The following is a 22,979-nucleotide window of genomic DNA, read 5'->3' as shown; positions in this document are numbered from 1 at the left end:
TGAGGCGCATGGAGTCCCCACCCCCACAACCCCGGCCCCGATTCTCCGGGTCCTGGTCACAGTGACTCTGTAACTACCTGTTAGTCGGGCTAGTGCAGGAAATTTGAATTTTTTGATATGTTCTGAACACATCAAGAGGTTATTGGCAATGAGTGCCAAGAAAAAATAAGATGATTGTTCTTGGTGGAGGCAGTAGAGGGGAAAGAAGTTACAATGGATGCTCTCTGAGTAGGATTGTCTCCGGCTGGGAACACTCCATAACGAAGTTATTTTGTTGAAAATAACTATTCCAACGAGATGAATGAAAATGGGACCGTGTGGCATTTTATCTGGGAAAGCTGCATTTCCAACTGGCTGACCGCGCAGCACGGAGCCGGGACTTGTTCCCCGGACATTTCTGTTGTGCTCGCTTGGATGTGCACGGAGCCTGCTGGGTGTGTGGTGGACCCCCAGGTGAGCACAGGTGTAGATGGCAACACTGGGCTTATCACAGAAACACAAAAGAGCTGGGTGCCCCCCTTAGGCAGCAACGGATGCACCTGAGGAATTGTGGCTGGAAGAGATTCTGATTTATTTTTTAAGATTGTATTTTTTTTTTTTCATTTGAGAGATAGAGTTACAGCAGAGAGAGGTAGAGACAGAGAGAGAGGTCTTCCATCCGCTGGTTCACTCCCCAAATGGCCTCAACGGCTGGAGCTGGGCCAGTCGGAAGCCAGGAGCTTGTCTGGGTCTCCCACGTGAGAGCAGGGCCCCAAGAACTTGGGCCATCCTCTGCTGCTTTCTCAGGCCGTAGCGCCGGTCCCTGGTTTTATTTTGAAACTCTACATCCATTTCAGTTGTGGGCGTATGCTGTGCCAGCAGGCACCAAGCATGACTAGAAACGTGCCCTGAGGTGGCTGAGTTGTACCCTTTGGCCTCACGGCCACTAGCTATAGAGATACAGCTCCATCTTGAGAAAATCTCCCTTCCCTCCTCCTGTCACCTGAAACCGTGCTGTGTTTGGACGACAGGAAGTGTAATTTTGAGGCGATGCGTCAGATTTGCGGAGAGGGTCTCAGAAGAACATTGTGAGCGGCTTGCAGAAAACCGCTCAGCCTCATTCTGCGCTGGGGTCTCCACGTGGGGCAGAATGACACAGTGCTGCTAGTCACAGCTCAGGGTTGGCGGCGGCCTCTTGGGACCGGCTGGCCGTTCACAGCTGGCGGAATACAGCTGCCTGCTGCCTCTGCGCTGGGCTCTGCTCCGCGCAAGGTCAGGTGTGCCCCCTCCTGGGAGCGGCTGCCCTTGTCTCGCAGGCTGGTGTTCGGCAACCCCCGCCCCCAACGTTCTTTCTAAATTGGTTCCTCTGCACCAGCTTCTTGACATCAGCCTCTGCGAACGTTCCCTCGAGCAACGGCAGCCAAAAAAGGATATTTTATGGCTGCTTCCATTTCTGATCTAGATAGAAGTGCTTCCGCTTCATCTGCCGATAATTAGATGCTTCAAGGGATGATAATTCAATGTTGGTCCTTGGAAAAATTCATTTTTCAAAACAATCTTAACACTGCATAATTTGGGATCATATTGCCTGACACTGGAAATTTCTCTCTTTCTTTGGAATTTTTGAAATACATGAAGATCCTTCGGGCCTGTGAGAACTTTTCGCACGGGGAGGTTTCAACCCAAAACCCTTGCTCTCTGGCCACGGGGAACAGCCATAGCTGAGTCTTTCCCAGGTGTCCATCCGTCTGCACCGGCCTCGGAGAAGCCTGGAACCTCTGGAACTTTCCACGACCTGAGTAGGCACTTCCTATTCCACTCCTGCTTGGAACTGGGCCCAGAGCTTCGCCCTAAGCTGTACTGGTAGTTAGCGCTCCTACGTCCCAGGTACCATGTGTGATTCATCCTCCTTACCCGGAACACCACCTAACTGTCTTCCTTCTAGGATATTTAATTTTATTCTCATTTCACAAATATAAGGGGACTTCAAAAAATTCATGGAAAGTAGAATTCAAAGGTACTTTTTTGGTACAAATAATTTTGAAATCCATGCATATGAATAATTTTCAAACAATTCATAAAAAATGTGTATTATGAAAAAAGTGATGCATGGATTTCAGGATGCTTTGCACTGAAACCATCCTTTAATTCCCATGAACCTCTTCTGCGAAGCCATCTGCCTGGTAAGAGACCAAGGGAGGCCAAAGCTTAAGCTGACCCATCTCTAAGAAGCAGTTTCCAACAAAGCAGCAAGTGTCTGGCCAGGAGCTCTTAAAGCAAATGGGAGTGCAGGGGCCGGCGCCGTGGCTCACTTGGTTGATCCTCCACCTGCGGTGCCGGCACCCCATATGGGCGCCGGGTTCTATCCTGGTTGGGGCGCTGGGCTCTAGTCCCGGCTGCTCCTCTTCCTGTCCAGCTCTCTGCTGTGGCCCAGGAAAGCAGTGGAGGATGGCCCAAGTGCTTTGGCCCCTGTACCCGCGTGGGAGACCAGGAGGAAGCACCTGGCTCCTGGCTTCAGATCAGCGTAGCTCCGGCTGTAGCAGCCATTTGGGGGGTGAACCAATGGAAGGAAGATCCTTCTCTCTGTCTCTCTCTCTCACTGTCTAACTCTATCAAATAAATTTTAAAAAATGAAAGTGAGGTGTTGGATGCAGGAAGGGGAGCAATCTGGGGACTGTGGCCCCGGCCAGGAAGTCAGGCAGGTGCAGTTTACCTGCCACGGGCTGCCAGTCCCTGGAAGTCCATGCTCATCCTTATTTAGACACACACACACGCACACACACACACGTATACGTATGTGTCGTATGCATTTCCTAACACCTCGCTGTGTGCAAGCCATGACCCTGTCCTTGGGACATTCTGACCCAGTAAGCTCCGTCACGTTGAGAATGTCCCGAGGGTGTTTTAAATATGGGAAGTCAGAGATGCACGGGTGACGTCTGGTTTGGCTCCTGTTTTCTCGACACACATACGAAGTGTGGGGACTGCAGCAAAGCACACAGCACATGACGGGCACTCATCCACTTGGCTGCAGCTGGCCCTGGGACAGTGCTGGCTCTGTCTTCGTGTCATGGACCCCCTTTCCAGGCACCCATCAGAGATCTGCACCCAACGTCCAGTTCCATACACAGTGGTCGCATCTTCTGAACAGTCTCCTGTGCCTAAGAATGCCCGCTCAGCAATCTCTGAAGAGAGGCAGAGGAGACAGGGGTCTGCCCCGATCCGCAGCGCCAGAGAATGCGGGGGCTCCCGCAGGGCTGGGGCCGCCCCCCTGCACCATGTTGGAGCAGGGTGCGTCTCAGCAGCCCTGGCACACTGAGAAAGAGGAGAGGGGCAGAGCCAGAGCCCCAGCCGGGGGCGAGCTCTGGCCCCCGTCCAGCGTGCACGGGGTCCTTGCTGCTGTGTATCCTCCACACTGGTCACCAAGTGTGAGATGAGTGCCCGAGCAGGGGAGCGCCCAGGCCTTCTCAGCCTTCTCTTCCTTCCGCACCAGGTCCTGGAGTGCGTTATGGCTGCCCTGGCTTCTGGCTGTCTTCTTCTTCTTCTTCTTCTTCTTCTTCTTCTTCATCTTCAAGATTTATTTATTTATTTGAAAGTCAAGAGTTACACAGAGAGAGGAGAGGCAGAGAGAGAGAGATAGTTCTTCCATCCGATGGTTCACTCTCCAGTTGGCCACAACAGCCGGAGCTGTGCCAATCTGAAGCCAGGAGCCAGGAGCTTCTTCCGGGTCTCCCACATAGATACAGGGGCCCAAGGACTTGGACCATCTTCCACTGCTTTCCCAGGCCATAGCAGAGAGCTGGATCGGAAGTGGAGCAGCCGGGTCTCGAACCGGCGCCCATATGGGATGCTGGCACTGCAGGCCAGGGCGTTAACCCACTGTTCCACAGCGCCGGCCCCATCTGGCTGTCTTCTTAAACAAATCACATTCTCCTTGGATTATGGGGCAAGGAGCGTGAGAAGAAATTGAGTGCGCTCCAGTCAGGTTTTTATATTCGTTGTGCTAATTGATGCTCCTTTGAGCGTCTCCAGGGTGTTCTGTAATTACAGCTCCATTGACTTCCCTTTCTGTTGGAAACTCGAGGACTTTATGAGATTCTCCCCGGCGGGAGAAGTGGTGGACCCCCATCCCTGGAAGTTTGCAAGCCAGGGGCAAACGTGAGTCGTGGAGGGCCGCGAGCACCCTCAGAGTGATCAGCTGGTGCCAGGGAAGAGCAGGGAACGAGGGCGCAGGAAGTAACCCCCGCTTACGCCAAAGGTGCGGCAGGAAGAGATCCGCGAGCTGGAGGGAGGGAGGCAGAGCGTGAAACCCAGGGAGGGGCGCCCCTGGCAGAAGGCAGCTGGGAACGAAGGGGACTCAGGTCTCTGCCAGCTTGCTTTTCTGTGCGTACCCGACAGCAAGGCACTGGGCACACTTTTCCTGGTACTCACGGGCTCTGCCCTACACCAGGGGTTTTGTTCCCACAGCGAGCAGTTCAGGAGGCCAAGTGCAGACTCGGCCAGGGCACGCTTCTGCTCTCACCATTCCCTAAGCACTCACCGGGGCTGTCCCCAGAGTTGTGCCGCTCCTTGGTTCTCCGGCCCTCCCCATGAGCTGCACGTGGCTTTGGGCTCTCCAAGGCTGAAGGAGGGCAAACTGTGGTTTTTCTGTGCTTTGCCAGCTGCTGGGTGCTGGCAAGGGAGCTCCCTGTTTTCCATGCGCTCAGGGACAGAGGACGCACTTGCCTTGTCCTCACCCCCAAACCGTTCCTTCTTGCTTTCTCTAGTAATCAGGGAGCGTTGTCTAGGCAAGTAAAATGCAGGGCTTCCAATCCAACCCCCAAAAGTACAGGGTCACCCTTCCTCCTCTTCTCAACAGCCTCCTCTTCTGCAGCCTGCCGTAGCTGGGCCGGCTGCAGGGAGTGGTGGAGAGGACGGGCGACCTGCTGGGGTGAGGGTGGTAGGAGGTGCTGCAGCGTGGGGGTGGGGCTTGGCAGAATGCCTGGAGGGTGCACAGCCAGGGGCGGTGCTTATGGAAGACCCTCAGCTCTGGGATGGCTAATTCTCGCAGAAACCCCAGCTGCGTGTGGCACCCGGCACCCGGCAGTGGCAGGGGGCCGTCCCCACTGCTGTCCCAATCCCTGAGCCTCTGCCTCGGCACTTGCCAGACATGGGGTCTTCCTGTGTGTGGCCACCTCGGTGCTCACTCTGGCTTCTGAGGTCTGAGCACCTGCCGGGCTGGACCTAACCTGGGCAGTAGGATTCTTTCTGCTCCAGGGACCTCTGTGGATGAGTTCCCGCCAGCCCCTCCACCTCGGCGGCAGCAGCAGGACCACCACCTGCACTGTCCTTGCCTCTCACCTCCCCAGCACATGGCACACACTCTCCACTCTGAGGCCGTAGGGTGAACTGCCTTGCAAATGCGGGGACGGATCTGAGACGCAGGATGGCAGATCTGACTGCGGGCGGGAGTCAGGACTTGAAGTCAAGCTGTCTTGTCACACCTGGCTGTTTGCCTTTATGGATTTATGTCAGAACAGTAGGGGTCCTGAGTAGCCTTGCGCCCACCCCTCACCCAGCTCCATATAATGAAGGCCTAGACTCCATTCTCTCTGTTGCCACTGGATTTGAAAGAGGGACTTTATTTTGATTCTTAAAAGATTTATTTACTTAATTGAAAGGCAGAGTACAGAGAGAGGGAGAGAGAGAGAGCGCTTCCTTCTTCTGGTTCACTCCCCAAATGACCACAACAGCTGAGTCTGAGCCAGGCCCAAGCCAGGAGCCAGGAACTCCACTCTGGTCTCCCGCAAGGGGCCCTGGCTTTCCCAGGCTCCTCAGCAGGGGGCCAGATGGGAAGCAGAACAGCGAGGACTCGAACAGGTGCTCTCCCATGGAATGCCGACATCGCAGGAGACGGCTTAGCCCGCTGTGCCACAGCAGAGAGTATTTAAAGGGATCGTGAAGGTACAGTGAAGTCACTTGGGTGGCCTCTGGTCTCTGAATAAGAAGAGGAGATGAGGATACAGACACACACAGACGGCCTGCGAGGCTGCGGGGAGAGAGGCTCAGAGGGAGCAGCCCTGCCCGCGCCTTGATCTGGGACCGCAGCCCCAGGATTGTGCGAAAGTCAAAGCCAATGTTGTCGCAGTAATTGGGGATTTGTGGCTATAGCCTTATTACCCGAATGCATCTAGGAGCACATTTCGCCTTTCCAGTAGGATATTATTGTTTCAAAGATTTCTCTCTCTCTCTCTCTCTCTCTCTCTCTTGCTTTCTTGGGCTTAGTGAATTCGGGGGAAGGGTTGACCTCACCCATGCTCCTTCTTTTCAGTCGATTCCCGTAGATTTGCACTCCTCTGATCATGGAAACACGCAGCTGGGCGGTCACTTTGAGTACGCCAGGAGGCAGCTGGGTGGAAGGCAGAGAAACGGAGTAATTGGAAATGGACGGCTTGGGGGAGTGAGGAGAAAGAGCAGCCCCCCTCTCACTGCCCAGAGGAGGCTTTGCACTGACCAGAGCCCGGGGAGAGCAGCAGCCGGGAGCTGCGGGTCTCAGCACAGCGTATCTGAGGACAACAGAGAATCGCCGTCCCTTGGCAGAGGCTGTAAGAAAACCAAGGACGGCGCTAACTTGGTCACGGGAAAGCTAGAAGTGGGAATTGTGTTTCATTTGATTTGGGGACTATAACAGAGGCAGAAAACCCCCTTGCCCGGTGCTGCTCCTGCCCGACCTTGCTCATTAACCTCCGCCTCTTAGCAGAGACCTGGAAAATTGCAATTCTCAGCACCAGCAGCTCCACCTCGATACGGAGCGGCGGGCGGGGGCCAGCGGGCTCCCACTTCTGGCTCCACGGGGCAGTGGCCATAACCCAGGGACGGGTGGCAGAAGGGCACCGTGGGCTCTCTGTGTCTTTTTCTAAAGAATGCATTCTCTTTGTTTCTCTGCTGGTGTTTGGCGAACGGTGATGGCTCTGCCAGCCCTGTGGTCTACACTTATTTCCATTATTATTCTTATTATTTTGGATGGAATTGACCTTTCCCTCAACACTAGATGCTTTATTCTCTGCGTGTATCCTGATCCAATTTGAGGCTTAAGGGATAAAAATTCCAACCGTTCTCGTTTCTCCTCACCGGCCTCTCTGGCTTTCCCTGTCTCAAGGGCAAGAGTTTGGGTCCTCAGGAAGGAACCCTCACGGACTGCCTCGGCCTTGATGTGAAAGAGGGTTGGACTACAGCTCCGAGAGCCCCAGGAACCCTGGCGCTCTGTGCCGCTCGGTTGAACTCTGTGCAGGGCAGCACAATGGATGGCTGCTCATTCGTCCCGCGTTCATATTATAACTGTGAAAGGAGGTAGGATGTTCTAAGAACCTGGCCATTAAAATGGCCCATTTGCAAAGCCTGCTTTAGTTAAATGCCTGTTATTTCTTTATGGCGTTGTTGAACGTTAGGTCCTTTCACAGCGCGCCCTGTGCCGGGCCTCCCAATGAAAGCACACTCCTACTCGGGACAATTATATCCCCGTCTACTGCTTGGGCACAAATTTCTGGTCTGCAGGATTAGGCCTCAGGAGGTAATTTGTTTCTATCAAATAAATCTTAAACCAGGGAGAGCGATAAGGATGTAAATGAAAGCCTTTAGTTTGTGTGTGTGTGCGTGTGCATGTGTGTGCATGTGTGTGTGTGTGGTGCAGACGTGGGGAGGTGGTGTTAAACCTGTCTCCCAGTCAGCGCAGGTTGGAGACCTTACAGTAGAAAACATACTCAGAATTCTCCTTTCTGAGCTTACGTGTGAGAAGATAGGATGTTGAATTACGTGCATTTCAGCCCTTTTGGCCTGTCTCAGGCTGTGGCAGGCTCCACGGACGGATCTGTCCTGCTCTGGCTGACTCCTGATGTTTGTTAATCTCTAAAGCAGCTACGTTAATGTTTACTCAGAGTGTGAACAAAGGGATGAGCTCAATCTCCCAGAAAGTGCTGGTTCCCCTCCCCGGCGCTGCCCCGCTGTCCCGACCCTGCCAGGGAGATGGGGCTGTGCTGGCCGTGGGGTTGATCTCCCAGCTCCGGGGGCCATCCCTGGCCGCCTGCACTCACGCACGCAACGGATCCCCACCCGGCTTTGTTTTTGCAACCTCTGAAATTCTATTGCACGTTTCTAGACTTTACTGTGCTGTGTCCTGCAGTTGACAGGAGAGCAGGGCCTTGGATCAGTTCTCTGTCCTTGCCCGGTCCCCACCAGCCCGTTCCACACACTCAGGACCAGGTCTTGCATGAGTGAATCTGGTCCGAGTTCTCCTCAGAGGCCTGGGAAACAAGAGGATTTTTCAGAATGTTCAAGGGACGGTGTGATGAACAGACCACGCGGGGATCCAAAGCTTAGCGTTTAATTCCCTTTTATTTCACGCACCTTTTGAAGCACCCTCCTATTGCGTGTTTAGAAGGGGACCATGTAATAGATTTTCTTGCCCCGGGGGTTGCATTAACTAGTCCCTGTAGAAGTCTGCCATCTTGGCCTACATCTCAGGAGCGGAAAGTAGTGCAACTCTGTAAAATAGGAACTCCTGGAGGAGCCCTGGGTTCTGAGTGAGCCGTGGCCAGCTTCCGTGGGGCGACCCCACGTGAGGCCCGAGGTCGGCTCTGAGCCCTCATAACACAGGGCCGATGAGTATTTCCTGCAGTTCTAGAAGCTGGACAAAGAACACAAAGCGACGGAACCACTGACGGTGCAGGGAGCAGCAGGTGCGGGCTGACCTCGGTCCCTCTGAGTGCGTGGCTTGGAGCCCTAGCGCCCAGAACCGCAGGATGCGCGGGCAGCAGGGGATAGGGCCTGGATTCCCATCCTGAGCCATCTCCATCCCTGAGCTGGGAGAAAGTAGATTGCAGTCATTTGTGCTGTCCGTACTTGCGCTTCCTCGCTCCGGCCGCCTGGGGGCGCTGAGCCAGGGGCTCAGGAGCTGTCTCCTGGTGGACCAGCCGCTCAGAGCAGACGGGGCCGGGTGGGACGTCCGGGTGTTGCATACCCAGGGGATCTTCTTGACAGTGTCAGGGACTTGGGGTTGTCTTCAGCTGGCAGTAGTTCCTTGCTTTTATATTCATAATTCTCTATTTCCCATTTGCCCATCCAATGATCTGTGAAAGAAAATTCACTTATGTTTAAGGCTGGGGGTGGGGGGTGGAATCTATTTTACGCTCAAAAAAGTGGCGCTTGTTTCCATTCCGTCTTTAAGAAGGGCCACCTGATGACACACAAAACACAGAGCAGAGAGCAGCAGCAGAGCCCACTTCCTGCCCCCGTTTCTGCAAGGAGAAGGCGGCATTGCAGGGAAATGGCATCGGGAACAGGTCGGCAGGTGCACAGGAAGGGGAGGCGGCACACAGCTCTGGGGCGTGACCCGAGGTCTGAGAAAGTTCCTGCCCTGCCAAGGGCTTGGGGCCATTTGGCAGCCTTTGTGTTCCTTGGGTATGGGGGGTGGGGAGGGGGAGGGGGAGAGAGGGAGAAGGAGAGTGAGCGAGAGAATGTGCAGGGTGATAGGTAGGTAGAGAGATGAATGCATAGATAGACAGGTGGATAAACAGACAGCTAATGGACAGCTAGCTTTTAAGGCAAGGTCTTCCAGGTGATGGACTTGGCAGAGCTGGGGGAAGGCTGAGGGCTTGTGGGGAAGCCCGCCCACCACCCCCGCCAGGCACACAGGACTCGAGTCTGGGGGCCACCCTCTCTGAGCTGTTGTGGCCAAGAAGTCAGCTCCCCCGCTCCTCTAGCGGTGCTGGCCATCACTATCTCTCACCCCCAGTTGGCTAATCGGTGTGCCTGTCCCCCGGGCCACTCTGGGGGTCAGCTGTGGACTTTCTCTCAGTGTTTAAACTCAGCGGGGAGAGACAGAGTTCCAGAGCCCCGCACTGAGGCCAATGACAGCCCTGGACAGCGTCACGGGGCGTTTGGCTGAAACACTGCTGGCTCGCGCCGACAGGCAGCCGCCCTTGGAGACCGGCGCTGTTGGGGATTTGAAGGCCCTGGAGCCCACCCTGTCCAGAGACCAGCCTCCAGGGAGCAGCTTTGGGAAGCAGCACGTAGAAATACACAAGAAATGGTCCTTCTGCGCTCTAGAAATGACAGCGATACGCGTCTCCCTCTGTCCCGGGCACAGCAGCCGGGCAGGGCCCTCCCAGCCATGTGGTCACATGCCCTGTGGGGGGAGGGCTGTGCTGGCCGGCTGGGAGGTCTCTCTCGCTCGCTCTCTCTCTTTAAGATTTATTTTATTTTATTTTTTTTGAAAGACAGAGTTAGAGAAAAAGGGAGAGAGAGAGGTCTTCCATCCACTGGTTCACTCCCAAAATGGCCTCAACGGCTGGGGCTGGGCCAGGCTGAAGCAGGAGCCAGGAGCTTCTTCCAGGTCTCCCACATGGGTGCAGGGCCCCAAGGACTTGGGCCATCCTCTGCTGCTTTCCCAGGTGCATAGTAGGGAGCCGGATGGGAAGTGGAGCACCCGTGTGGGGTGCAGGCATAGCAGGAGGCAGCTTCGCCCACTACGCCCAGGGCCTGCCCCGGAAGAATATTCTCTGTGCGTGCTGCTGAGCGGGGCTGTCCCTGTAGGAAGGCCAGCAGCCCGGCTGCCCACAGTGGCGAGCAGCTGGCTGTGACGGAAGCACCCTGCCTTCCGAAAGGGGGCTCAAGGGGTTGGTGAATCTCAGCACAGAGCTGACATGGGGGCCCTGAGGGCCCATGATGGCCCAAGTCCCCGCCCCCCCCACCCATGGGCCAGGCCCTGCCCCACACCAGCTCAACACCTTTGGGCTGTGGTTCAGCTTAGACTGAGGCGCTGGTCCGTGTACAGCACTAGCAGGTGGGAAGAGCGGGCTTTGCACAAAGATGGCCCCTTTCCAGTTTCTAGACAGGAAACCAAGAGCCTGAGAAGCCAAGAACCTTCTGGAATCTTGGGGTGATTTGGGGTGATCCTCACACCTGGCTCTCTCCTGGACCCCACACCCCACACTTCTGCTGGAGGGGAGGGTCCTGGGGGCTGGGGGGCAGGGGTTCTTGGCTGCTGGGACCCAAGCCCTGCGTTTCCTTTATTCCATGGCCAGATGTCGGTGGCAGCCACTGTTCTGGCTCTCGGGGGAGCTTAAACAGCCACCCCTGGCTCCCCGGCGTGGACGTGCACCGTGGGGACTGCTCAGTGGCCTCAGCTTCCACCCGGGCCTTCCTCATCTTCGCTGGGCCTCTGTGGGCCCCCACCACGGCCTCGGCTTCCACCTGGGCCTTCCTCATCTTCACTGGGCCTCTGTGGGCCCCCACCGCGGCCTCGGCTTCCACCTGGGCCTTCCTCGTCTTTGCTGGGCCTCTGTGGGCCCCCACTGCATTCAGGGTCACAGGCCCTGGCGTCAGCAGTTTGAGGGCGCACCTGTGTCTCCCTGATGCCCCAGGCTAGGCCTCTGCCTCCCAGGCCTGGACCACTCCCCAGGGTCCTCTCGGCTTGCACAGCGATGCTCTCTGATGTCACCCCTGTGTGGCCACATCGCTGCAGCCTTCATGGTGTGGTCTGCGGCCCCTCGGACCCCACAGTGCCTCTGCCGCAGTGCCTCCCACCCACAGCCCCTTGGTGGTCTGTCGTGGCTCCTCCTGATTGCCGGGGAGGGAGCGAGGCCGAGGGCTCACCGTGTTAACGGGATGTGGGCGTTACCGCTTGGTTCATCCCTCCCTGTTGGTTAATGGGCTCGCTTGCAGTCAGCGGTTATTGAGTGAACACCTGCTCTGTGCTGGGCCCATGGAAGCTGCTGGAACCAGGTAAATGGAGCCCACAGTCTGATGTGGGAGGCCGAGGGCAGGAATGGAAGAGGCAGAGTGGCCAGGAGTGATTGCGGAGTGTCACAGGGAGCCTCGGTGGGGCTGTGTTCAGGGAACACCTGCTCCTGGGGCCGTGTGTGTCCCATCAAATGCCTGAAGAAGACCCTTTTCTCGGACTCCCCCATCTCTGGTCTGGAGGGACGACGGGGAAAGAGAGGCTGTCCCACGGCCACCAGGGACCCTGTCACTTGGGTCATACCGGGGGAACCTCGGCTGGCTCGGAGGCCCTGGAGAGCAGCTCCAGTCGTGAGCACCTGCGTGCTTTGGGTGTGGTTTGTCCCCTGGGGGTCCGCATGCTGGAACTTGGTCCCAGGGCCATGACTGAGGGGTGGCGGAAGAGGGGGTGAGCAGCTCACAGGGTTGCCCCCTCCCTGTTATGAAAGAGCAAGCCCGGCCCCTCCCCAGTCTCTCGCTTCCTCCCTCGCCTCCTGACCCCTCTAGAGACACTCATTCCTGCGGCCACACCATCCGCCATGCTGGGGCGCAGCCCAGAAGGCCCTGGCCAGAGGCTGAGCAGGTGAGGCCGGGGGATCCTGGGGTCTCCGCCCCCCAGAGAGCATTGAGCAAATCAACTCTTGTGTGCAGTTAGGACTGCCTGCAACCAGTGGGGGCCCCTGCAGCTGCCTCTACTCCTGCTGAGTCTGGCATCTTCAGAGCCGTCCTTCCTGGCTCTCAGGCTGCACTGAGCCATCTGCAGGCCTTGCACTGTCGGCACCGCACCCTGGCACCTGCGTGAATTAATCAGTTGTCTCCTTCCCCTACTTGGTGTGCTCCTGCCAGCTCAGGGTTGGGGTGTGGTAGAGGGGAGGAGCTTGCAATTCTTTGAAGTAAACAGAAAGCAAGGATGCCTTAAATATTCGTGGTTAGTTCTTTAAACACCGTATTGGTGTTCAAATGAAGGAGGCATCAATCACTTTGGGCTTGAGATATTAGTTGAAGATGTAATTGTAAAATCGATTTTTATGACCTGTCCTTACTGTCTCATTATATATTCCCTAAATATACATAATTTTCTGCCTCTGCATTCATCACTTGTCAAAAAATAAGATTACCACTTTCATCCCGTTATTACAAAAGGAGAAAGATGATCAGGCCCTTCCGAAGCCCCCGGGGCTGCAGCGGCATTTAAATCTGAGAGAGCAATCGCCCTCCGTCTCCCTGGGGTTGGAGTGGGTTTCCCTGCTGTGCGGGGAGGAGGCGGCCACAGGGCTGCTCCTCAGCTATGAGAAAGGACATGTCCCAGTGCTGCGGACGCTGTGTCCCCACGGCTGTCCTGCCTGGGAAAGGGGCTGGAGCCACGTGCATCTCGGGTTTGCTGCACACGTGCCTTCGGGACCTGTGCCAGGCTCCCGTGATGACACGAGCGGAGCACTTGAGTGCAGGAAACTGATCAAGCCCCTGGGAGTCCCTGTGGGAAGGGCTTCTGCCGGGTCGACCAGAAGGCCAGTGGCTGCCAGAGGTCCCAGGCCACAAGTCCCCTGTCCCCGGCTATTCCCTGGGTGTCGATGCACCCCAAATCTCCTCTCCCTGAGACAAAAGAAATTCATCTTCGATTGAGGTCCTGGCCCAGCAGTCCAACAAGGCCGGGGCCAGCGGCCCCTCCTCCCAGGCAGAGGCGTGGCTGGAGGGCTCCAGGCAGAATCCACTTCTTCTCTCGGAAAACCTGGCGTGGGGAGGCTACGGAGGAAATGTCACAGGATCAGACGAATCTGCCGTAGACCCTGATTCTCATCTGTCCGTGTATTTATTATCGATTATCAATCTCTCATCCGTCGTTGGCCTATCCTAGGGGAGCTAGATGGAGAGAGAGGAGGGAGGGAGGGACAGAGAAAGAGAGAGAGAGAGAGAGAGAGAGATGGATATTAACAGAGCAAGTCCCTGAGGACAAGACCCCCCTCCACCCCCTCCCCCGGCTGTTGCCTGAGCCTTGTCATGCGAAGTCCTTGAGGAAGAAAGTGGATAGAACCTGTTTAGACTGAGTGACACCAGGCGTAGAGCCCCCTCCTTGCCCCCGGGCCTCATAGTGCCAAGACTCAGCGCCATCCTGCAGGACTGGATGTGCCCCTCAGGATGTGCCCTGGGCTGCAGGTGCCGGTACCGGGTGGCATGAGATGCTTGGCTGGGGCTCCGGGAGCGGTGGGTCTGCTCCTCCTCGTCCTCCCCTAGGGACCTCCAGGGATGTATTTGTCGGTGCACCTGCTGGCAGGGTACACTGAGAGCCTTGCTAATAAGCGTGGCTGTCTCCAGGGGATGCTGCCCTCCCTTCCCACTGCAGCTGGGCGGGGGCAGCCCCGATCCAGGTGGGGCCCTGGTGCCTGTGCCACAGACAGGAGGACCAAGGACAAGGTGCGCTTGGCGATTCTGACGTTCAGTAAGGGACATGGCACAGGCGGCCGATTAGCCTGCATTTTCACTGCACAGGGCTGGTGCCTTCGCCCAGGACTGTCACAGGGTCAGTGGGTCTGCTTCTGCCTCCGCAGACGAATTGTGAGGTTTGTGAGTATTCACTCGTGAAGGTCACATGACATCATTTGGTTGTGGTGATGACAAAACCCAAAGCCCTGAACGCAACCTGCAATTCTCCCTGGCAACAGAGGACTCAGGGTGTGGCGTCGGGAACTCTGAGCCCTTGTGAATGGCAGCCTCCACTGGGCCAGTGTCTGCAGCCAAGTTTGTGCTGTGTCTTCAGGAGAAAGTAACAGCACGGCTGATATTTTCAACATATAAATCACAGTCACAGGAACAGCAAATCTTGTAGAGAAAATACAAGGGTACCTCAAGAAGTTGGTGGAGAAATGCAATTAAACGATGTTTATTTTTGTGCAAAAAAATTGAAACCCACACATAGTTTTTTCATACTATGCATATCTATGAATTTTTAAGAGAGATTTATTTATTTATGTATTTCACCATCAGAGTTACAGAGAGGGAGAGACAGAGGGAGAGAGATCTTCTAGCCACAGGTTCACTCTCCAGATGGCCACAATGGCCAGCGCTGGGCCAGGCTGAAACCAGGAGCCAGGAGCTTCTTCCAGGTCTCCCTTGTGGGTGCAGGGGCCCAAATCCTTGGGGTCATTTTCTGCTGCTTTCCCAGGTGCATTAACAGGGAGCTGGATCAGAAGTGGAGCAGCCAGGACAGAAACCGGTGCCCAGAGGGGATGCCGGAGTTGCAGGTGGCGGCTTTACCTGCTGTGCCACAACACCAGCTTCCTCTATGAACTTTTTGAAGACCTCTTTCATGCATAGATGTCTAATTTTTTTTTTTTTTGCACCAAACTAAACTTACCCTCTAATTGCATTTTCCGTGAAGCCGCTTGTGTGTCAAGTGTTGAGACTGTGGCCTTGAGTGTCATTCCCCTTCTCAAGCACACACTCAATGCATGCAGAATGCGTCTCCAGATTGTACACCCCAAGCCGGGTTCCCTCTTGACCGTGTGCCCCGCGGTGCCTTTGCGAAGCTGGTGCTGCTGTCCGCCTTCCTCATCTCAGCTCAGTGACGGCCTCATGTTTGTGCTTCTCTCGCTGCAGATGGCCAGAAGAAAGTCCAAGAAGAATTCGACATTGACATGGATGCACCGGAGACAGAGCGTGCCGCGGTGGCCATTCAGTCTCAGTTCAGAAAATTCCAGAAGAAAAAGGCTGGGTCTCAGTCCTAGTGGGAGGGCCCCTTCCTCATGCACCCGAAGACCTCGACTCCAACCACCCCCTGTCCAGAAATCCTAGGAACAACACTCCCGAACGAGTCACCCACACGCAGCATCCACACCACGCCGCAGACCCCAAATGCATGTGCAGAAACCCGAGACCCCCGCGCCCTGGTAGGGAGGAGCAGGCAACACGGCCGTGAGGAGAGTAATCTGTGGGTTTGTTTCCCTCATCATGCCTCCTGCAACTGTTTTCCTTGAGATTGTAATAAACGGAGTTAAGACGAGTGATTCCGTGTCTGCCTCCATCTCTCCCTGTGTCTACACCAGCGAGGAAGTTCCCCAGGGTTAGAGGCACCCACAAGCCAGATGTCTATTTTTTTTTTTTTGGAGATGCAATGCGGGGCTTTCTGCTAGGAGCTTTTGTGGCATGAGGGAGAGATGCATTCACAGCTGTGGCTGGCTCATTTGGAGAGGCAGTGGCAATAGATTTTCTTCTCCTGACGGGGATAGAGCCCTGCCTCGCAGGGTGCCAAGGATCCAGCAGTTTCACTGAGGAATTGTGACTCATCCCACAGAACAGAGGGGGAGGCCAGCGCACCTGGCGTGTCCCCAGATCTGCCCAGCAGGGGCTGCCCCGTACTGTGGAGGGCCTTTCTGTCACTCACCTGCAGCTCTCTGCACCTGCACAGCTCGAAGGGCTGGCACTTCCCCAGGCTCCCTCATCGCCTCTGTGAGGGTTACCATTCACAGCCTGCAATTTGGAGCTGCCCCCGACTCCATCCCATCGCATCTTCTCTGCAAATATCACAGGTGAGTCGCTTCCCATCCCAGAGAGAGGTTTTGTAGGCAGCAAGGAGAGGGCCAGCACACAGAGAGTACCACTCTGCAGAACAAGAGCCACTCGGCTGGGTGCGTGTCTGTCCTGGGGTGGCAGGTGGCAGCAGCTCCCAGCCCTGAGCTGCTTCTAGCTGCTGCTTGAGCCTTGTTGTATTGACAGCCTGGTGGGCGGGTCACAGCTGGTCGGTAGCATCCCAAGATGCTCTTCAACAGCACCACACACACTGCGGGGCAACCACTGCATAAGGTGCAGTGTGCAGATGGCAGGGAACACAGGAGGGAATGGTGCGTGCACACACACATGTGCCTGGGTGGGCAGGTGTGAGAGGTGGCTGGGAGTGAGGTCTGCGCGAGGCAGGGCAGGGCAGGGCAGGGTTGCTTCCCCAGGCGATGCCGCCCTGTGCAGCAGAGGCTGCTGGGTAAGGGTCATGGCCGGGGGTGAAGTGTTGGCAGGGAGCTTGAAAAGGATGTGTTCAGCTTTGCAGTCCCACGGGCTGCACACCAGCCTGGCACTGTGGCTCTACCGCCTGATTCAGGCAGGACCACAGGCTCGGAGACTTGGCTTTGGGTCCGTATTTCACTTAGTTACCATAGCAAAGCTGTATACCTCCAGTGACTGCTTCCCTTAACATCACAGGGATGATAAGAATCTCATCACTCGGCAAGGTGGTTGGGGAAATCTTAGGCACTGGAAATGTAGTGTTGAGCAGGAATTTAGCCTGGGGGCTACCATGCCGCATCCCACATTGGAGTGCCTGGGTTCAACTCCTGGCTCCCGCTCCAGACTCCAGCTTCCCACCAAAGCAGACCCTGCGTAGCAGCCGCGATGGCTCATGTAGTTGGGTTCCTGTCAACTGTGTCACAGACCTGACTGCATCCTTGGCTCCTAGCTCTGTCACTGGCCGGATCCAGCCTTTGTGGGTGCATAGGAGGCATGAACCAATGGATGGGAATTCTCTCTCTCTCTACCTCTCAAATAAACAAGAAATAAAAACTTTAAAAATAAGACAAAGTGCATGTGTGCCTGCCTCAGTGTAGGTGTCTAATAGACGGAGGCTTTATTACTGACCAAACTCAACCCACACCATGGGGTTCTGCTTCCCTCGGCCACAGCCACCTGGACAAATGGTGAGCCCCTGACCAAAGTGGGCTCCGTCAATCAGAGTCGTTCTCTTGCGACTCTGAACTAATAGCCACGTGAACTGAGCCAGTTAAGTAGAAGATGTTGCTTTGTTGTATCTGACAGGCTAGAGCTGAAAAGATCTTCAGGGAAAAATGTGTTTCCTCCTTTTTCTTTTCCGTTTTCTCCTATTTTGCATCTGTAAAAGCCCATATGGAGAGAGACGCAGGAGAGAATCCAGAGACGCAGGACGCACGGGCAGATGAAGGATGGAGGGGTAGCCTCCTTGAGTCTGTCATTTGATTGCAATGAACAGAAACCCACTCATCCTCACTAAAAAAAGGGAGAATTATTCAGGTCTCACAGACATCCACAAATAGAACAACCAAGACATCCAAGAAAAAATAGAGCGGTATAGGCAGGCGGAATTGCATTAGATTTATAAATAAACCAGGGCACAGTGGGGAGGGATTGATGTCTTTATATTAGTGTCTTTATTTTCTGACTTTCAGTGAAGTGTCACAGTTTTCTTCATCTAGGTCTTGCACATTTCTTTTTGTTTTATTTCTAGGTATTTTGTAGTCTTTGAAGCCTCCCTCAGCAGAACCTTTTCCCAAAGCTTTCTCTAGTTGTTTTTTTTTTTTTTTTTTTGGACAGGCAGAGTGGACAGTGAGAGAGAGACAGAGAGAAAGGTTTTCCTTTGCCGTTGGTTCACCCTCCAATGGCCGCCGCGGCCTGCACACCGCGCCTATCGGAAGCCAGGAGCCAGGTGCTTCTCCTGGTCTCCCATGGGGTGCAGGGCCCAAGCACTTGGGCCATCCTCCACTGCACTCCCTGGCCACAGCAGAGAGCTGGCCTGAAAGAGGGGCAACCGGGACAGAATCCGGTGCCCCGACCGGGACTAGAACCGGGTGTGCCTGCGCCGCTGGGTGGAAGATTAGCCCTGTGAGCCGCGGCGCCGGCCTCTATTGGTTTTACTGTCATCTAAGAAAATACTGAGTGCTCTGGTCACTCTGTCATATTTGTTTTCCTGAACTTACAGTTTCTTACTATTTTTCAGTACATTCTTTTGGATGTCCAGGCAGACAGTCTTACCACCAGTGGATAACAAGGAATTGTGTGTGTGTGTGTGTGTGCGCTTGTGCTTTACTGCTTTTATCCCATTTCCTTTTCCTGTCTTTATAATCCACCCTGGTATCCTGAGGGGGCATGGGCCATCTCATGAAGTGGTTGTCTGTCTGCACAGGTCATCTATTTGGGGTGGATGGGTTTTAACTTCTTTATTTTTATTTTTATTTGACAGATAGAATTAGACAGTGAGAGAGAGAGACAGAGAGAAAGGTCTTCCTTCTGTTGGTTCACCCCCCAAATAGCCGCTACTGCCAGAGTTATGCTGATCTGAAGCCAGGAGCCAGGCGCTTCTTCCTGGTCTCCCATGCGAGTGCAGGGCCCAAGCACTTGGGCCATCATCCACTGCACTCCCTGGCCACAGCAGAGAGCTAGCCTGGAAGAGGGGCAACCAGGACTAGAACCCGGCGCCCATATGGGATGCCATCACCGCAGGTGGAGGATTAACCAAGTGAGCCACGGCGCAGGCTCCGGTTTTAACTTCTTAAAGTTACATTTCCTCAAATCTTGCGGGCCTCTTATTGTTCTGTCAGATGCACAGATCTTACATAACTTGAAGATTCACCTCGATAAATTAGGATAATTGTAAAAGGAGTTTGGAGAGGAAGACAGACATTAGGGGTAGAGCTCGTTTAGGAGTTGAGTGTAAGGTGAGGATTCATATTAATGTTGTAGTCAGGAGATTTCTCTGGATTTCGACTCAAATTGTGATGACCAACATGGGGTCCTTTGGACAGGTGGTGGCCGTTGTCCTACACAGACTCAGTAGCTCAATCACGGGCGTTTATTTCTCAGGGTTCTGGAGGCCCAGGTCACTGCCGATGTGGCCCCAGTGAGCCCTCACGTGGCAGACACGTGCCACCTCCTCCCTCATCAGGGCACTAATCTAATCACAGGTCCCAGCCTCGTGACCTCTCTAGCTCTAATCACCTACTTCCTAACACCATCACCCTGAAGGTTAGGCTTCACCTTGTGGATTTTGGAGACAAAAACCAAACTTCCAGTCCATAGCATCCCACTCACCCTTGATCCTCATTCTCTGTAATCTGATCAGACTGAAGGACACTTGTACTGATTTACCTCCTTGTTGGTCTACTGCATGATCTAGGTATATGCTCACTGCCTGTCATGATTCCCCTGCATCACTCCTTTGACACTGGCCCCACCCCCTCACAGTGGTGACACAGGACTCCACTCACTGCCGCACTGACCTGTTGGGAGTCTTCTGTCCTTTTGTTCACAGGTGCTAAAATGGACAGGAATTAAGGGTGGGCAGAACGCTGCTGTGCCCTGTGTGAACTCCCTGAGTCTGGGGAGCAAGGGTAGTGGTGGGTTTGTGCCAACACCCACACCCCGCTGCAGTGGGATGTGTGTCAGCCAGACAGCTGATCAGAGGAATGGCAACTTTCTTCTCTCTGCCCTGAAAATCCGATTTAAATATGAGGATTAAAAGCTTCTATTTTTACTGATTTGAAAGGCAGAGGGAGAAGGGAGAGAGAGAGAGAGAGAGAGAGAGAGAAAGAGTGAGTGAGTAAGTGTTCTCATTTGCTGGTTGACTCCCCAAATGTCTACAACAGTTGGGGCTGGGACTGGTCAAAGCCAGGAGCCCCGGACTCTATCCAGGTTTTCCACATGGGTGGCCGGGACCCAAGTACTTGAGCCATCACCTGCTGCCTCCAAGGGTGTTCATTAACAGGAAGCTGGATCTGAGACAGAGCCTGACCTTCAGCCCAGGTACTTCGATATGGGATGTTGGCGTCCCAAGCAGTATCTTAATTGTTACTCCAAATGCATCCTTGGGAATATGAAGATTTTTTGAAATCCCCAAATGCTAACCATTCTCATTGTGTCCATGGGCTTGTGCTGCGAGGCTCTCTGGTCCCTGAGGGTTTGGAGAGCTGCCATCACATAAGCCACTAAGCATGGAGCAGTGGTGCTCTGTGGGTGCTTCTCAGGCATCTACCAGGATGCCCACAACCAAAGAACCATTGCCCAGGCTACCTGAAGGGTGAAATGCAGGGTCCAAGTCAGATGATGTCAAGTGCAAGGCCACACCCTGAGCCTCTGACTTAGTGAGATGGATTCCTGTACGAAAATACCTAGACACTGGTGAAATCAGTGTTCCATGAGACTGGGAGGCGTTCCACTCTCCTTGCTGTGTTCTCATGCGAACTTTACTGGTGCCTGAGATACAACCCTGGCTGCTTGCATCCATCTGGTGTAGCCGTGGTCACCCACATCCAGGCCCTCTCACCAGCTGCTGTGGCTTGGAAGCCACACACGGAGCATGCCTGGCCAAGACAGGGAGCTTGTGGTGGACTCTCCAGTTACTGGCAAAGGCAAAGACCCACACATAGCTAACAATGGGGAGAGAACTAGCATCACTGTACACCTGGGTAGTTTTGATCGCTCTCCTTCCAATCTCAGCGCACTGCACCCATGTTCCTCTTTCTAGCACATTCTACTGTGGCATCCAGAACAGATTTTGAAACAAAGATTTGTGCATTTCATCTTTTCCATGCATTCTGCTCCCAGATTTGAAGTTCTTCACAGGCAGCCAGCATTGCGCTATAGTAGGTTAAGCTGCCACCTACAATGCCAACATCCCAACCAGAGTGCTGATTCGAGTCCTGACAATTCCATCCTCAACCCAGATCCCTGGGAAGACAGCAGGAGATGGCTCAAGTGCTTGGGCCCCTGCCTCCCACATGGGAGACCCTGGTGGAGACCGTTTACTTCAGCTGGCCCAGTGTCATCTTTGTGGCCCTCTGGGGAGTGAACCAGTGAATGGAAGATCTCTTTCTCTCTGTCTCTTCCCTCTTTGTCACTCTGCCTTTCAAATAAATAAGATAAATTTTAACAAAAGGTCAAGTTCTTTAATGGCTTCGTTGGGCTGTTGGGATGCAGCTCGTCTCGTCACACGGCTGCGAGGTCCCGCACTGTGCGTCCCCCTTGCTCTCTGCACGTTTCTGCGGTTCTTTGGATGTGCCATCCTCCCTCCAGCATCAGGATGCTTGGGTCCACTCGGCCCCTCCACCTTTGTCTGGTTGGTCTCTGTCATCCTTTAGTTCTGAGGTGACATGTGACTTCCTGGAATATTTGAGGGAAAACTAACTGCTCCGAAACACAAGCCCCAAATCCACACGGGAGCTCATTTCCCACTCAAGGGAGGATCTCCGCTCCTGTTCCTGGGTCGCCTCCACTCTCCAAGTGGAGAGGACCCCAGAGATCTGTGACGCCAGACCCACAGCGCCTCCTACTGGCAGGAACAGAGCCCACGCTGCCTCGCCTGCTTGGAAGGGAGCTGGGAAACTCAGTCTACCTGTGTGACAGGGCTCGGAGGAAACAGATTTGAGGGAGCCCACGTGGTTTCTGCCACAGGTCCCTCCCCCCACACTCCACCACTCCCCCACCCCCAACACACACAGAAGGTCCTGTTGTTGGTGGCATTTGTGACGGTTCTGATTTCACGGGCATTGATGTGATTTGTTGGTTCATGTCTATCTCCTCCCCTTGCTCCGTGACACCAGCGGTGTCCTTGTCCCTGGAGTTTAGCTGCTCTGTAAATATTTGCAGCAAAAATGAACGAATAAACCCGATCCCGAGTTTGTGGCACAAGCCCCACAGAAATCGTCTCTCCCGTGTATTGGAGGGCTGAGGCCCACAGAGAAACTCCTGTGTGTGATTCAGCAAAGACCCAGGGAGGACCCCGCTCTGATCAGAACTCCCCGGCAGCCTGTGCCTTCCGTTCTGTGTCTCTCTTTCTACAGAGGGTCTTAGAAAGCCAGCGGTGTTGTGGATGTTCATGTCATCCAGTTTACAAGGAAGAGATGTAGAATGGGGACACCCAGGCACCATAATAGGGGCATCCCCCACCCCACAACTGCAGCGACCAAACAAATCCTCAGGTCTGGAAGTCTTGAGGTTTCCAGGCACGTGGCTATTGCCAACCCAGGGTCCTGCTCATCACTGGTTTTTTCACGATCATTCTTTCCATACAGCACAGAGACAATTCTGCCGGCCCAGCCTCACTTTGGGGGGCCACCTGCCCTGGATCTGTGTTCAGCTGGGTCAGGCTTTGGCCCCAGCTCAGGCTACCAGCACTTGGGTTGTCCTGGGCTCTCTCTCCCCCTTTATAGAAGGAGTGTAACAAAATCCCCAGAGCGGGATTTTGTCCCACCTGCCTGCATCAGGTGGTGACAAGCCGCCAAACGCCTCACATGCATGATTTTGCTTAATCTTAGAGCTTTATGGAGTAGGAACTTTATTCCTAGTTTACAGATGAGGGAAGGAAGGCTCAGAGAGGGCAAAGAACCCCTCAGGGTCCTGTGGCTGCTGGAGGGGGGCCTTGAACCCCTTGGCTTGGTCTGACTTCACAGCCTCAAGTTGCTGATGCCTCTATTGTCTGGTATGAGGCACAGACACCTTTGCATTCAGAACATCCTGTC

General features: G+C 54.6%; 1 protein-coding gene across 1 annotated transcript in view; it reads left to right on the top strand.

Annotated features, from left to right (window-relative positions):
• Positions 1 to 15,730, top strand: part of PCP4 (Purkinje cell protein 4) — a 59,148-nt gene extending 43,418 nt beyond the window's left edge. Inside the window, exon 3 of the mRNA XM_051838027.2 lies at positions 15,328 to 15,730. Within this exon, the coding sequence (XP_051693987.1) occupies positions 15,328 to 15,455 (128 nt within the window). The 3' untranslated portion in view covers positions 15,456 to 15,730. The remainder of the gene's footprint in view (positions 1 to 15,327) is intronic.
• The last annotated feature ends 7,249 nt before the right edge of the window (positions 15,731 to 22,979 follow it).

The sequence above is a fragment of the Oryctolagus cuniculus genome, chromosome 4 (genome assembly GCF_964237555.1).
Source record: "Oryctolagus cuniculus chromosome 4, mOryCun1.1, whole genome shotgun sequence".
NCBI classification, from domain to species: Eukaryota; Metazoa; Chordata; class Mammalia; order Lagomorpha; family Leporidae; genus Oryctolagus; species Oryctolagus cuniculus.
Note: the sequence above shows the minus strand (reverse complement) of the source record. Positions and strands in the feature narration are given on the sequence as shown.